Source organism: Callionymus lyra, chromosome 10 (genome assembly GCF_982586985.1).
Source record: "Callionymus lyra chromosome 10, fCalLyr1.hap1.1, whole genome shotgun sequence".
Classification (NCBI taxonomy): domain Eukaryota; kingdom Metazoa; phylum Chordata; class Actinopteri; order Syngnathiformes; family Callionymidae; genus Callionymus; species Callionymus lyra.
In genome coordinates, this window is record NC_141827.1 from 11877463 (window position 1) to 11893922 (window position 16460).

General features: G+C 37.9%; 2 protein-coding genes across 2 annotated transcripts; both read right to left on the reverse strand.

Annotated features, from left to right (window-relative positions):
- Positions 1 to 5687: 5687 nt before the first annotated feature.
- pfdn5 (prefoldin 5) lies at positions 5688 to 7935 on the reverse strand. The gene is made up of 6 exons (XM_087800591.1): positions 7833 to 7935; positions 6587 to 6689; positions 6483 to 6514; positions 6302 to 6376; positions 6112 to 6217; positions 5688 to 6033 (listed from the first exon to the last, which is right to left on the reverse strand). The coding sequence occupies exons 1-6, from the start codon at positions 7896 to 7898 to the stop codon at positions 5966 to 5968; spliced, it is 450 nt and encodes a 149-aa protein (XP_087656717.1). The 5' UTR covers positions 7899 to 7935; the 3' UTR covers positions 5688 to 5965.
- A 2176-nt stretch (positions 7936 to 10111) lies between these two features.
- On the reverse strand, positions 10112 to 13613 carry ankrd33ab (ankyrin repeat domain 33Ab). Its single transcript, XM_087801148.1, has 4 exons — positions 13356 to 13613; positions 12894 to 13023; positions 12671 to 12811; positions 10112 to 10935 (listed from the first exon to the last, which is right to left on the reverse strand). Exons 1-4 carry the CDS (start codon positions 13611 to 13613, stop codon positions 10112 to 10114), a joined length of 1353 nt encoding a protein of 450 aa, XP_087657274.1.
- Positions 13614 to 16460: the final 2847 nt, after the last annotated feature.

Below are 16460 nucleotides of genomic sequence, written 5' to 3' on the forward strand. Positions count from 1 at the left end.
CTAAGGCACAATACAATATGGGACGACCTAGTGACCCTTCTCATGGATGATGGCGAGTTCGACGTCAAAAAAGACCTGTGGCTCCATTATGAGGACTCGTTGGGTGGGGAATATAGTTTAAGGCAGTGATTCCCAACCTGTTGGCCGCGAAGGTATTGCAAGTGGGCCGCAAAATCGTTTCCAAAATGGTATCATTTTTTTGGGAGGGTAGATGTAATTATATGAAAATAAAAAATACACATAATAATGTTTTAAAAGGATATTAAACATTTTCAAATATTCTTTTCGTTTTATTGTTTTTCCTTCGAGTATTATACATGTTACAAGGAAATGAGTGGAGCCAATTGGATGCCATGGTATCAGAATCTAGAAAAAACAAATGTTTTTTCTGATGCCACAGTGGAAGCACAACGTTACCTGGCAGAACTGAATCTTAGCAGGACTGAGGATCCTCTGCAGTACTGGGAGAGGCAGTCAAATATACCTACCTTGCTGTGGGATAATTGTGCACCCCTGCCTCCTCAGGACCATGCGAAAGAGACTTTTCGAAAGCTGGAGAAGTTGTTTCTAAGAAAATAAACCGACTTAGTCCCACAACTGTTGAGAAATTGTTGTTTTCAAACAACAACAAATAAAGTCACAAGAACTATTGACGTCTCATCTCTGTCCCATATTTGGAAAACACTAACACTTATATCCCATAGGATTTTACACCACTATCAGCATTACTGACATATTAATCAAAACAGAAAAGATTGACGAATGAAACGTACAAAATCAATTTTATTTCTGTTGGCAGTGATTATTCCCCTGCAACAAGAGGCCTCAAAAAACAGTTTAAACGTCAATAAAGGTTTTGACCAGCAGGGGGTTTGTGAGCACATGAAGCCTCAAGAAATGAACCTTTTCTTAAACTAGTTGGATGGAAAGGTTCAAGGCTTCATGAGGCTTCATCTGCCCATCGCTACGATGACATCTCTATAAAGATTTGGTTTAATATAGCAACAGCACATCCTGTATTGTTTGTTTGTGATGTACAACAAAGTCAGTTGCCTTTGTGTTTGACTCATAGTGCTTACTTTCATCTCACACCAAAGAGCTAAGAGCCAATAAACAAACTACACAGCTGCTTGAGAAATAAAGCAAGGTCATATAATACAAGTTTTTCCAAACACAAATCTCTGTTGAATTATTATCTGTGGTAGAGTTACTTGCAATATGCTCAGACTTCATTATAGAAAATGTTGAAGAACTGTTAGATCCACTGAAGAAGACAGAAAATGGAGAATCCAGATGAATGCCAAACAGGCGAACCAATCTTTGTTGATGAACTTGCTATTCTGAGGGACAGCTTGAAGATGGAGAAGGAGGCTCTGATAAGGGAGAAAGGCTCCCTGATCAAAAAATTATGCGAGGTTGAAAAAGAAAATTGGAATCTTCATCGAAGAATTGAAGAAATGGAAAAGATCCAAAAACAACGGGAACAACAGACACTGATTCTCATCCAAAAGGAACGGGAATTTTACAACAGAGAGAGCAAGTCTCTTATTAAAGAAATGGCAAATAGACTAACAAGGTGTAATCTGGCAAAGAAAGAACTCATACAGAAACTGGAGGACGAGCGTGAGGAGGTAAAGAACCTCAAAAAGAAGCTGCGGATTCGTACAGGCTGTTCTCAACAAGCAGACGAGACGAAAGGTGTAATGTTATAACACATGCATAGTGAGGTGACTTCCACTGTGAGACACATTTCATTCATGTGGTTTTCAAAATGAATGATTAAACATTTTTGTCACCAAATTCTTGCTGTATGCCTAACAATATTTAAAAAAAGAGAATTTAAATAATACATAAAAAGTTAAATGATATGGTGACGGTGAAGAACTATATCTACAAATGATTAAAACTAATGACTGATTTAAATTATAGAAGACTAAAGACAAATCAAATGGCCCAAAACATAGTTTTAATGTTGAATTTTAGGAGAGATTTGTGATGGGGAGCAACCGAAAGGAAAAGAAGAAAGGGAGGCATTTCAAAGCCCTTTTAAAATCTCCGTTGGATATCTAGCATGCCTTTTTTAAACATAGTTGACCCTTTTGTCTGCAGAAAAGTATTGTATCCTTTAATGTTTGTTATTGACTTACAAGAAAGTCTAGCGCTTTAATGTTCAGACACAGTTTCTTAAAGGGTATGCTTTAATCTCATACCAAAAAGTTAATAAGAGGCGAAATATCCACACCGAGAACCTCAAAGTTAACACCGTTCCTTATTGTTCTTTAATTATTTTGACGCATGGATTTTTGACCAAAGAGTGGTACATATGTCTCTTTTGAGAGAGTTTCATACTTCGAGTGACCATGTGCAGCAGTTGCAATATTGCAAAAAGGACCAACACTAGTTTTGAAAAAAAGCGGAACTAAATAACCAAAGAAATGAAATCAGACACTTCAGCGATTGAATCTACGTCGGGCAACATGTTTGCCACGGAAGAACTTGCTCTACTAAGGGACAGTTTAAAGACAGAAAAGGAGACAATGATCCAAGAGATAGGATCTCTGATAAAGAAGTTGTGTGAGGTTGAAAAAGAGAACTGGAAATTACGTAGGAAGATTGATGAAATTGAGAAAAACCAAACACAATGGGAGCAACACACGTCGATCCTCCTACAAAATGAAAGGGACTACTTCAACCGGGAGAACAAGTCTCTAATAAAGGAAATGGCCAATACATTAACAAGATGTAATAAGGCCAAAAGGGAACTGTCACAAAATCTTGAAGAAGAGCGCGAGAAAGCAAAAACTTTAAAAAGACAACTGCAGAAAGAACAGGAAACATCCTTGAAGAGGGTCGAGAATAGGAGTAGAAGTGAACAGAAAAAGACAAGCTTTTTTGGAACACTAAGAGGATTTTTGGGTCTTTAAGTTACTCTGTGTTGTGTTGGATTTGAATCATTTGCAGTAAAGCTATTGTTGTTTTTCTGACATATTCCAGTGTAATTTCCAATTATTAATGTTCATGAGTTTAAAAGTCCAAATCTGTATTACTGTCAAAGTTAATAGTTGTGAAAAATAAGCAAAACGATGCTCAAGCTAAAGAAAAGGGGCTGAATTTTACGGTTTCTTTTTTTAACCTACCTTTTGGTTTTATTGGTTTCAACTAATAACCACCAAAAATTGGTTGTTTTGGAAATATAGCAGAAATTTAGTGAATTCTAAGTCTCCACCTGCGTTCTAACAAAAACATAGGGACACTCAACAACCAAGCAAAGTTCAGTATGGTTTGTGCTGCACAATATATTTTTTCCACCTCACTTGTTTATTATGCTATACATTTACATGTAGAGGACTTATCTAACCTGTGCTAATAACAAATCTATCAAATGCACATTGAATCGAAAGAAAGTGCAGTGTGTCCAGGCCTTTAAACTACTGCCTGTAGGACGGGTTCAGGTGGACGAAGCAGTGGTCAGAGGGAGAATCCTGGTCGAAGGCTATGTAATTGTCACCGGGGAGAGTAGATTGAGATTATGATGGAGATAACAAGGTAAGATATAAAAGAAATCAAGGGGGTGAAAATGTAAAAATAGGAAGAAGAAAACTTTTTTTTTTTCAAGTAGAATAGTTAAATGTTAAGATGAGGCGTCTGGGATTTAAACCAGGGTCCTACGATGGGAGTCAGTAGATTGACATGATGCTCCATCAGTGTCCTTGGTAATGAGTTTTTTTTATTGAGTAGTGGATAAGAGGGGGGTTAAAAAAATATGTATTGTTATTAAAAATGAACAAAGAGTGTAGTTAGGTTAAGGGTTAGGTTGGGTGTTAAAAGGATTTAAGTGCAGGGGGTTTGGGGTTAAGTGTCAATAACAAGTAATAATTATGTGTTTTACGTATTTTTTACATACATTATTTTATTTTTTTAAAATTGCCCTGCGGTGGTTGGCCAATTCAAGAAACCGACATTTAGCCTGCTGTGCTAAAGCAACTGTATGAAGTCAGTGTGAAAATGGCGGTTCATATTTCAGCGGACGTAGGAAAATGTGGGGAAGGAGAGAGAGTAAATGGTAAAAGTTAGAAAAAAAAGGGAAAGGGTGATTTGAAAGAAAATTTAAACATTTGAAAATACAATCAACAATCGGAAATTACAGTTGAATTCAGTCCAGCAGGTGAGCGTGAGTTTAACAGGGTGATCCATTTCTTGGTTTTTGTCTCCCTCTCGTGGCGAGTCCTAGTACTAAAATGTTCTAGGATGTTGAGCGTCCAGCAAAGCACAGGCAATTAATCGTGTTACTCCATATTTTTTGGGGGCTAGATAGACTGAAGTCGACCGATCTGTTTACGAGCGAGAGATAAGAGTTCCATTCACCTGCCAGAGAGCTTTATGGAAACATGTATAGAAAATGTTAGGCTGGTGCAATTGTTCAACTAGTATATAATTAAACATTTTGTTTTGTCAATTGTAAACAATACCTTTCCCATTTCCTCATTAGCATGGCCACCGACAGCTGATGTCATTGGCGATAACATTACACTGTTCTCACGTGAGTTTGTAATCTTGTTCAAGTTTTTTGTTTTTATTTTAAAACAAAACTACAATAATATTAATTCAACCCTCCCAGCTGAATCACCGACCACCCTGAAAACAGTCTTAACGCTGCCAGTTTGCAGATCCACACCAGGTATAAATATTTCAAACCATTCCCCTTAAACCCAATCAGTGATTAGTTAATGTAATTCAATCAAGAGAGATGACAAATCAGCAGCAGGAAAAAATGCCTCTGAGGCAGAAACCTTGAACAGAACCAGACTTTTTGTGAATGACATTCTGCTGTAACCAGCTGGGATGGAAGGATAGCAAGTAGAGGGAGACAAAGGCTGTGTCTCAAATTGTGCACTTCTCTGAGTGCACTGGTTTATAGTACACATGAGGATAATGCATGTACTTGGCAAGTGCGCAAATAGGACAGGGTAGTACTGTCTCAAACTAAACACTGTCACTACAGACCATAAATTATTCGACGGCTTCTTCTTCTACTACTTTTTAATGCTTTTTAATAGTGATAATAGTCATTACAGGTCTAGTATATGACTATAATGATCACTTTATTACCCTTTAAACCTTGTATTAGCGATGTGTTGATAAAACAGTGTCCTTATTTTCAGAGTCCACTAGAGGTCACTGTTCGCTCTATAATCTATTGCTTGGAAATTCAATTGAATCGTCACACAATTTAAGATAAATAATGAATCCCTCTCGAGATAAGGGCGCCCCCTACTGTCCTCTGTAAAATATTACAGTTTCATGAGGCCTCATCGGCCCATTGTACCTTGCAACATAATTGGTTGTTATTTAATAGTTGACCTGATAAACCATTAGAAAAGTGCTCTAATATATTGTGTAATAAAGCCTAATGATAGTTTGTTGTGTCAACTACATTTTTAAGCATATCAGAAATATATGCAACATGTATTATCTACTAGAGTATTGTCAATTGGTTACAAAAAGTTACAACATAGCATTATACCTGGCCTTATTTATAAAATACTTTGTGTGTTATGGATATTGTTATAAAGTATGATAATTTATTAATGTTAATAACTAGTTTTACAGTAGTGTATGATCATAATGCTGTATATGAATATATTTGTAATGTGTTGTAGAATCAGCAGGTATGGAAGGGATGCAAATTTATCTTTACAGACACATTTTATTTAAATAAAGATGTGGACACAGAGAAGAGTGTTTGGGCTTCAGGAACATGATCTGCTCATAAAATTGATGGCGCCCATTCTCAACAGTCTGAGACGTTGGAGCCATAATCTTGCAAGAAGGCTTAGACATCTCAGACCAGGTCAAGAATCAAATCAAACCACTTATTTCTCACTAGAAATGTTATCTCATGATGTGTTTTTTTTGCAGTCATTATTAGAAAACCAAAAAAATGAAGAATTCTGGTCCGTCTTATTTAAGACTTCTTGGCTTGTTGACCTTGTTGAAGCTGCTGGATCTTCACATTCATCACTTCAATCACAGCTGCAAAGAAAGCAAAGTGTTGAATAATAAACAAAACAAATCGGGAAAAAAAACGTGAAAGCCACATAATCTTCTCACCCTGACTGACGGCATGTTTCTCCTGAAGAACTGGCTGAATCTTTTCCATCTGTTTTGTAATGAAATCTATTCTGCGTTTGAAGAAAGGTTTTGAATCTTCAACACTCTATAAAAAAAAAAGGGTATTCATTTCATTTAAAAGAACGTCGCCCGCTGGTTACCTTTAATAAAAAAAAAAACATTTCTTTACCATCTCAATATAGTATCCTGTCCCCACATCTACGACAACATGGTCTACATCATCTAATGTTCCAGGTACATACATCTGTGGAGAGGCAAAGTCAAGGATGCATCTTTAAAAAAAAACTTTAACATTAAGTGGCGTGTCTGACATGAATAAAACAAAAGGAATTAAAACTCCAAAAGGATACAGAGCTTGTTAGTGGCACCAGTAATTCTTTCCCTTAAAGAGCAGAGGAATATGATCAGAATTAAATTCTTCCCATTCTCAGAACAAGACGATGCGTCACCTTACCTTGGTTGTTTTTGTTCAGGACATTCAAACTCTCTTTTGCTTCAACAAATTTGGTCTGGACCACTTTAAGCTGACCTATTGATGATGTGAAGAACTCAACCTCCTGCAAAACATTACAGTAAAGAAAACATTATTTATATTGATTGTAATAAGGGTACAATTATACGTAGAATAAAAAGAGAATCATAGTACAGAGCCACACCACAATACTGTGAGTAAGTAAGTAATTTTAATTTGTATAGCGCTTTTCCAGACCAGGGTCACAAAGCGCTTAAACAATCAAAACAATATTCAATAAAGTATATATTTTAAAGATCAAGATAAAACTGATAACACAACAGGAGTTCCAGAAAATCAAGGAAAAGCCTGAACAAATAAAAACGTCTTAAGATGTTTCTTGAAGGAGTCAGTAGATCATCAAACACAGAGGGAGAGGAAGATCGTTCCAAAGCTTAGGAGCAACAGTCTGGAAGGATTTCTCTCCTCTGGTCCTGAACCGTGTTCAGGAACCATCAGTAGATTCTGATCCACAGACCTCAGAGCCCGAGCTGGGGTGTAAGGCTGGATCAGATCACTGATGTAAGGAGGAGTCTGACCATGAATAGATCTGAAAGTAAGAATCAGAATTTTAAAGTTGATTCTGAAAGAAACTGGAAGCCAGTGAAGAGATTTAAGGATCGGAGAAATGTGAGTTCTTCTACTAGAGCGGGTCAGAATTCTCGCTGCAGAGACTGAATAGTGATAAAATACAAACAAAAAACAGACGTTTGTAATATTTATCTTTTCGACTAAAAATATATATTCATGCATTTCGTGTGATAAAAATTAAGCTTATTCATCTTAACCTAACTTAATGTGTAGGTCACGCAAACATGTTCTGGATAATAAAACATATAAACGGACAAACTATTTATTTTAGTATGACTTTAAACCCAGTTATACATGTGGGTACAACGTCACACATGTAGATCGCATCACAACAGAAGAGGCGTGTTTATTTACGACTACGTTCCGAGACATTAGTTAGCTCGACTATTACTCAGATGGGTAAATAAAGCAGATACAAAAATAAAAATCCGGACACATCATGTCGCAGGACACACGCCCCGCATCGCTGTCACGCTACTGCTAGCACCGGCCGGTGAGCTAACATTGTTGTTAGCCTAACAACACAATGGCTCCACAAACATTCGTTAGCGACTCGCATCCAGGACCGACCAGTGAAGAAACACGAGAGTTACAGTACCGTGTCTAGCTGGGTTTTCAAACCCTCCAGCTGAGGCAAAGACAAGTCTGCGAGATTCACCGACATGTTGTTGAGAGAAGACCAGACGATACGCAGATCTACTTCCGGGTCGTCAGGAAGTAATGACCCGGAAACACACTGCCATCTAGAGGAGACTGTTAACATTACAAAACGATTGTATTATGAACTAAGAAATATATAGTTATGTTAGTGTCTTAACAGATATTCCTCGCAATACAACAACTAGTTTTTATATTTAAGTAAAGAGTTCATCTTCTTTTAGGTGCTCTAAAAAGATGCACCTAAAAACATCCATATACTTCCATTCTTCTGGTCTGTGTCTCAAATCGCATACTAGCGTACTCAAAGTTAGTATTTTTAGTGCGTAAGTGCATCTCAATTCTTAGTATGCGGAATTTAGTGCGCCATGCACACTAAATTGTCGTACTAACACGCCCACAAAACTGAGTATGGTTCGATGGACACTAACCACCCTAAACAGCTGCCATCTTAATGACGTTGTAAACGGAAGTTACGTCATATATATATATATATATATATATATATATTCATATACTTACAGGTGTATTTTTAGCAGCAGTAGGAGGATGACACGTCTTCGGTGCTGATACCAGCTTAAATATCTCACGAATATTTCATTTCTCATATTTTTTCTTTATTTCTTTTTCCAAACTTGCAAAACGTGCTGCCAGCAGGTGTCGATAGCGTTCAAACAGCTGGTTGCAACCATCGTTAAATAGAAGAAGAAGCTGTCGCGTCATTTCCTGTTAGTGTGTAGCAGCAGTGTTTGATTTGAGACATACTATCTGCGGAGAATTTGCGTACTAGTTAGTATGTACACTATCCTGATGCATACTAACTTCTAGTAAACTAAGAGAAGTATGCGATTTGAGACACAGCCCTGGTCTGTATTGTCCATCTTGTATTGAAGACGAAAACCACTGAGCTCCTGTCGCTAGACTTAAATGGAAATACATTTTTGCCTATAACTCTAAAAGGGAACGCATTACTCGACATGAGTGTGATGAGAAAATCAGGTTTGAACTTTAATTTGTGTCCAAGCAGCACGGCAAAAAAATGTACATGTTTGTTTCAAGCTTTGTTTCTTTTGTTTGATCAAAAAGTCTCTCCGACGTTCTACCTTGATGGAAATTTAATGCAACCAAATTCAACTGCAGTTTCTGGTCCACTGCCATGAAACGGTTTTGTGTTCACGTTGTGGATTGGTTACCCTGGCAAACATGCATAATAGTAGCAAAAGAAAAACATTAAAATAATAGCAAGAGTTTCACTGATTTAATGATGACTTTTCGGAATGAAACCAATAATTGCTGACAATCTAAATAAATGCAAAATATTAAGAGAATCTAAACTTTAGATCTTACAACAGATGATTTTAATCATGGATAATCTGTTCTGTGCACAATAATAATGGCAACTCAACATGTGTTAGGACCTATAATCATCTTGCTGAGATTGGAATTGTTGTCTTACCAACTGTTTAATTCAAATTATTTAACCTAGATTGAAGAACACGGACACAAATCTAGTCATTCATTTTCTGCCACTTACTTCCTTTGTGGTGGTTCTCTGGGAGCTTCTGTTGTCGCCCTCTCTGTTGATGTTAATAACCAGTAGCCAATTGAATAAGTTTCCCTTTTCGGGTTTATATACTTGTGAAACTGACACTAAAGGAGTCAGTGCCTCACCAACCATGAACCTCGCACGCCACAGCTTCTCACACTATTAAGTGTATGTAGACAAGTCGTCCAAATGAAGTAAACCTCTGGAAAATCATACCTTCATATATGCTATACCATTATTGTATTGATCATTTGAACAGTGTACATCTCTTTTTAATATTTCTTTCAATTCTCATAACGGTCTAAAAGCACGTATGTCAGAAGAAAAACGTATGTACATGGAAACATGACATCCTCAAGTGAGATGTATTTCAGAAATTGCAGATGGATATTCTATGAACAGTTTTCTAGCCAGCAGAAAATGTGAAAAATAAAATGCAGTTCAGTTTTTTTAAAGTCTATTTTCACATCATAAATGTGGCGGTACGTCACATATGGCCGTGAGGTAGATACCAAAGGTTTGCCAATACCTGTGCAAGTCAGCCACCTATAGTACGTACTTAATGATATGGGTTTGAAGGTATTAGTCTTTGTGCTGGGGGGTAAGGACACAGTCCGGAATCTGGTTTTGCAAGAATCATGAAGTTCTTGATGGCAATTAAAAAAAAAAAAAAATTAAGCCTTCTTTTTTTGCTTTTTCTCCTTCTTTGGTTTAACTTTGTCTTTTTCAGCTTTTGCTTTTTCTCTCTTTTTCTGTTCCTTAATCTCCTTGTATTTCCAAATGGGAGGCTCCAGAAAGCCGTGGTCCATCTTCCCTTTTTTAGTTTTCTTTGGCGTCGTGTCAGCCGGCCGGTTAATGTTGATCTGGGGGATGCAGCCTGAGGGAAAGACGCTGTTTCTTCTCGCCATACTGCGCGGGATGAACGTCGTGGCAACTTTGTTGGAGGCCATGGAAAGGATGCTGCCTCTTCGGTCTGTGTCGGCGCAGCAAGTGGTCGGGATGGATTCAGCCGAGATGATCGAGGGAATGATGTGTGACACAGAGCCATTGCTGTGACAGACTGAACTCTCCTCCAGGTCCTCCTTTGAGTGCTTATTCACCAGTTCGGGCACAGCAAGGCGCCTCCTTCCTACTTCAGGAGGGCTCGTTGGGCAGAGGGGACGACATCCTGTTGAAATCAGAGGGCTGTGGACACTCGTTGTCATGCGCACCATGTGGTCCAGCACACCGTTGTCCTCTGGGTCGTGAGGAAATCGAAATCCAAAGGTTGTTTTGATCCGTTGGGTGATTTTCTCCCTTGCAGTTTTCTGAGCCATGGCTTTGGCTACCCTGTCTTTGAGGTCGGGCCACTCTGGGACGTAACTCTCGCAGAACTGCTCTGCCTTCGGACGCATTTTGAGGCGTCTGAAACGACAGATCGTTTCATAGCGTCCTGTTTTCAAAGCCCAGTCCAGTACACCCTTTGCTTTGGTGGTGTCAACTGCATTAATGTCAGCTCCTGTTGGAAGATGTCAAAATAAAGGTTAATAAAACCCATACCAGAGAACTACACTTGACACATCAAAACCTTCTAGACCCTCCAATAACCTAGCTCAAACCTCTGTGTATCAATGCCTCTTTCAATTTCACATCCTAACTTCAATATTTCCTTTCAGTTTAAATGGAGTCAAATTCGTTTCTGAGTTCTAGGAATGGCAATACAACTGCTCATCAAAAATATACCAAACTTCTTGGAGCAGAATAGAAGACTTTCTGAACGTGGCTTCAGTCTGCTTGGTAGAGCTGTAGACAATTTATCCGGACGGCCCCGTCCGGCATGTTCTTGTTAACAAGATTTAATGTTAAGATCTTAAATGTTTACCAGGAAGAGTGTTGTCGAGAGTAAGTCTTGCCACTCTTTTGTCCGTGTGATTTTATTCTCTGTTTGAATCTCCAATTCAAATATGACTTTTCTATGAACAGTTTCTCCAATTTGTAGTCCTATTCTTTTCTCTGTTCCTCAGGTATTTTATAAACTTTGTAATCTTTGATATCGTTCATGGATACAAATTAGAATAACAACGATTTGCATCATAGCTTTTTTCTTTGTTCTTCTGAATATACGTATCTACCATGTCCATAAACCTCATTGGTTGTATTCTTCTTATGCTTTTTCTTTTCCAATAAACTTCAACATTCCTTTCCAACCAGTCTCTCTTCTCCACACATCAAAACCCTCTGAGTTTATTCACTGATCTTGTCCTTTTCTAGTCACTCCCGTCGACAACCTGAGCATCTTCAGAGTCTCTTAACTCCGCTTCTTTTCCTCGTGTGTAACACAATAAGGTAGTCTTTGTGCCACACAAAGTGTTTTTTTTAAGTGTTACTTGTGTTACTACTAAAGAAAAGTTATTTATACACAAACCTTATAAGGAGTTCAGGAGACTGCTTTTCTTAAAATGTGCATCCTAAAAATAAACACCCCGAAGGCTAATCTGTGCCCAAGACTAGTAAGTCAAGGATTACAGGGTGTGTTAGCGTCACCACATGTTCTCAGGTAATGATAGCTGTTTTTTAAAAGGATGGTTGAACTGAGGGCTGAGATATCTTCTCTCTAAGAGAGGATCAAGAACCGATCAACCGTATCAAGTCATAGGTCAACAGTGTAGGAAATAAAAACATTCATTTGTTTCACAATGAAACCATTAAAATGGAAGGTAAATATTAATCATTGTCATTGATAGGAACTAGCTCCCTTGACTCTAGCTAGCTGGGACTGAGAAGAAGAGCAAGAAAGATTTACAGAATGATTTGCTATGTTTATTTTGGCTCATTGGAATAAAAACCTACAAGATTTTAAGCATATACTATTGTTTCATTTGGTGTGCTTGGTCTTATTTAGCGGTTAACAGTTATTTTACTCCGGAAAGGTTCTCTTTTTAAGCTACTATCTACTACCTAAAGCAGCACAAAGTAACAATGACATAACATGTTTTTTTGACAGTTTACCTTGTTACAATTTCAATTTAAATATATGTTCTACTGCTGATTCCCTGAGGGAATGGATAATTCTCAGTCAACCTGTACTCTTTCATATGACTATGGGAGGAAACTAGAGTGCCTGGAATAAATCCAAACAAACTCAACAGAGAAAGGCTGCCTCAAGCAGGAAGGTGATCGTTCGAACCTCTGTACCAAGGCCAAAATATGATACAATACAATACAATAACAATAACACATTAGTCTTGACGTACCTGCCATAATAAGTGCAGACATGACATCGGTGCGTCCCGTCATGGCCGCTTTGATGAGCGCCGTGAAGCCTCTGCAGTCCCTGATTTCAGTGTCTAAACCAGGGAAGTAGTTGAGAAGATACATGACACTGCTAATGTGGCCTGGAAGAAGAAAAAAAAAAACGACATTAGCATCAAGAATTTTGAATAAAACTAGAAAAGGGGTTGTGTCGGGATGAATCACCTGCTTGCGAGGCGATCATGAGCGCCGTGTTCCCTTCATGGTCCTGATGGTTGATGTCTATGTGAGGACAGTGGTGGAGACCATAGACGATGTCGAGGAATCCTTTACAGCACGCCACCATCAGTCCGTTCTGTCAGCGAGAGTTGGAAAAAGTCACTTAAGATGGGACTTCGAGGTTGCCATTCTTGCTGACCACTTGACCACACAACAGATACTCATACGTTCAAAGAGTCTTTTTTTGCTTTATCAGGTTTTTAGACCTATTTTTTTTTTCAGTTTTTGCTGATTAAAAAGTTTGAACTGAAGGAGAGACCTGGAGTGTCATCAAGTCTTTGAGTTTAAGATGGTGTTGTTCATAAGATGAGGGCCCTTTGGGGTTTAATAAAAAAGATCGCCCACAGTTCGAGCTGTCTATGTTGCAGTTTATTAGCATGCTAGCAACAATAGTACAATGTCTCTCACCCAGTTATTAATGTCCAGCTCCATGACTTCCTCTTTGGAGACCCCCCTCTGCAGGAGCCTCTCCAAGGCGACGGCGTCGTTACGGACACATGCTTGGTAGAGCGTGGTGACGGATCTTCCATGGGAGTTTTCTTCCAGGATGTAATCAGGAAGCAACGAGTCGTCGGACAGGATACTGTCCGAGTCCGAGTCGTACTCGATCTCGTCCTCCTCTTCGGGACCATAACCGAGGTGAGGGTCCTCAGCTGCCGTGGCCATCTTCTTTCGGAGGAACAGGTGAGGCGATCAGTCAACTTTGGCTACATCTGTAGACGGAATAAACAAACCCACGGTCAGGTTATGTATATTTTTCTACATACAAATTTCAAAACTTTAAAGGGTCAAGACAACACAAGTGCTGGAGATTCCTCTGTGTAGCATGAAGTGGGCGGGGCTACCTCAGCTCACTGGGCCTTTACTGTTGAATAACTGGATCAGCCATGGAAAGCCCAGCTGAGCGTACGGAACTGCTAATTTGGGATTCAGCCTCAGAATAACTTCAGCCGCACGTGGAGCTTGTCAACTCATGGCTGTTGTGCTTCTGAGAGTAGCGGTGAATACAAACAGAAAATAAAAGGTATTCATGTAAATGACCGGAGAGATGTATTAACACCTGTACAGCAGTGTGAAAATAACTCGCCACCAACACCTGCTGAAATGACAGTTGTATGAGACATTTGAGCGTAAGTTGTGTACAACTCCACTTAGAAATACTTTTGATATATTATTTGGTTTTAAGTTTTTACCCTACTGTTCACACATCAACACACACACACGGCAGACTTACCATCAACCAAACCAGGTGGATATCAGCAAGTTTTGTGGACCGACTTTTTCCTCCAGAAGTCCACCTGAAGTCCGCGATGATCACACCTACACTATTTCAATCCTGCACATTGTGGCGATGACACAAAAACAGGGAGGAGGAGTCTTGAGTCTTGAGATGTTTAGCCACGGTGTTCATCTCATCCCACTTACAGCAGCTTAATGCTGAGGATTACTTTCTGCTGTCTGTTTTCATCTTTCATCGCCGCACACGTGCAGCATCATCCCCGTATAGCAGGACATGTGTTCGTCGACAAAGCTAAAAAAGACGTGATAAGTAATAACCAGAGAATCATGTACAAACACTGACGTTTACTCACAACTTAAACCCAAAAATTGTCGGTAAGATGAATGAATAAATTAATAAATTAATGAATGAATGACTTCTTTTTATTTTCTAACTTTTTCAAACAACAAATTATTTGTACATACAAAATAAAAAAAACACCAATTTAAACAAAAAAGCAGAAGAAAAAACAAAACATAACAAAACCCTTTAGTTTGAAAAAGGAGTGTTTTTTAATTCTTACCCCTTTTAAATTATTCTTTTGTTTGTGGCACATTGCCACATATTTTTACACAGATATCCATACAAGAAATACATATATATTGATATATAAACACTGTAACATAATATTTGTAATATATAAGCATATGCTAAATAGGTGTGAATAAACAAGATATACATAATATACATTATTACTGTCATCGTTGGTTCTCACATGTCCTATTCCATATACTTGTTTATAAAAAATGATGTACCTTTTATTAAACAGATTTATATTTTATCTTTGTTTTATTTCTGTCTCCAGACTGTTCAACAAAGTCACTCCGAAGATCGATATGCACATGATTTTCATATGTAAACAAGACTGAGGCTTCTCCCCCCTCCTCCCTTTCCATGAACATTACCTGTATGTTTTTTTTGCATTTGATTATTTCTTGCTTCGTACATTATTTGATCTGTTTTAAATTTGACCAGATCTGCAAATTTCAACATTTGTGATTCTATGAAAAGCGAGTTTGTATGATCTCTGTATCCTGTATTGTTAATGATCCTAATTGCTGTTTTCTGTATTGTACATATAAACTTTAAAGTGCTTTTGTAGGTGTTTCCCTAGACCTGAGGCATTAAGATAAGATATGAAAATAGTGAATAATACAGAGTATGCATTCATTTTAAGTCAGGAAAGATTCATATGAAGTTACTTAACAATTATGTTACCATTAATTAATTGGTGTTGTGTCATTTTATCGGTTTTATCTAAGATTTATTGATCGATAGATATACATTATATAAACTCTTAAAATTAGGCTAATAGAATTAGGCCTTGGATTAACTTAATTTAAATAAATAACAAAGGAGAATTAAAAACATTTATGTAAAGAATTTAAAAAATGAACATGTGTGATGTATTTTTGAAATCTACTTGAATTAAATAAAAATGATAAATGGGTTTCTATTAGAGTAAAAGGTGAGTAGAGTAAAAAAAAATTAAAGGTTCCATTTATTAAAAGTGACTTTAAAATTGGATTTATTGGGGGAAAAAAAACATGTTTAAGTTCAATGCCGTCGGCGACCCCAAGTGGGCAGTAAAGGGTCGGGCAGGGCTGATGTTGAAAGGGAGGAAGAGAATCTTTACTTCTTTAATGTAAAGTTAAAAAAAAGTTGTACTACATGTTGTTACATTAGGTTTTATTTCCATGACTTGAACATGTTTATTTGTATAAAACATAATATTCGTTATATTCAACCAGAAAGTTGTGACATCTTATCGGCCTGTTTGTTATTCGTGTAGATTCATGGCCTGTATATTCTCTGGAAGCCAATTGCCAAAAAAAAAAGGAGCAATACTCCCTTAAACGTAGAGCATCTTTGGCTCGAGCTCACACTGTTCACCTTCGTCTTTGTGTGAACGGTTTTGTGGTTTGAACTTCTTGTTCACCGTATGTTCATGAAGTTGAATGCCTGATGGAAAAAAAGCTCTCCCGCGAGAAAAGATCTCTTTGATTAAAGCCGTATTTTATGGTGAGAGAACATGCTGTGACACCTTTGTACTCTGACCTGGACGTGTTGTAAGTGGAAATCCAGTGAAAAGGGCTGTTTCAGCAGAAACTGTAGTGGATGCCAGTTAAAAAAAAGATAGAGCAAATGTATGGTGAAGAGAAAGGTGAGTTTTGTTCTGTTTTTCAGATCTGCAGAGAAAGGGAGCGGAATGATCTCAAGCCAGGTGCAGAAGT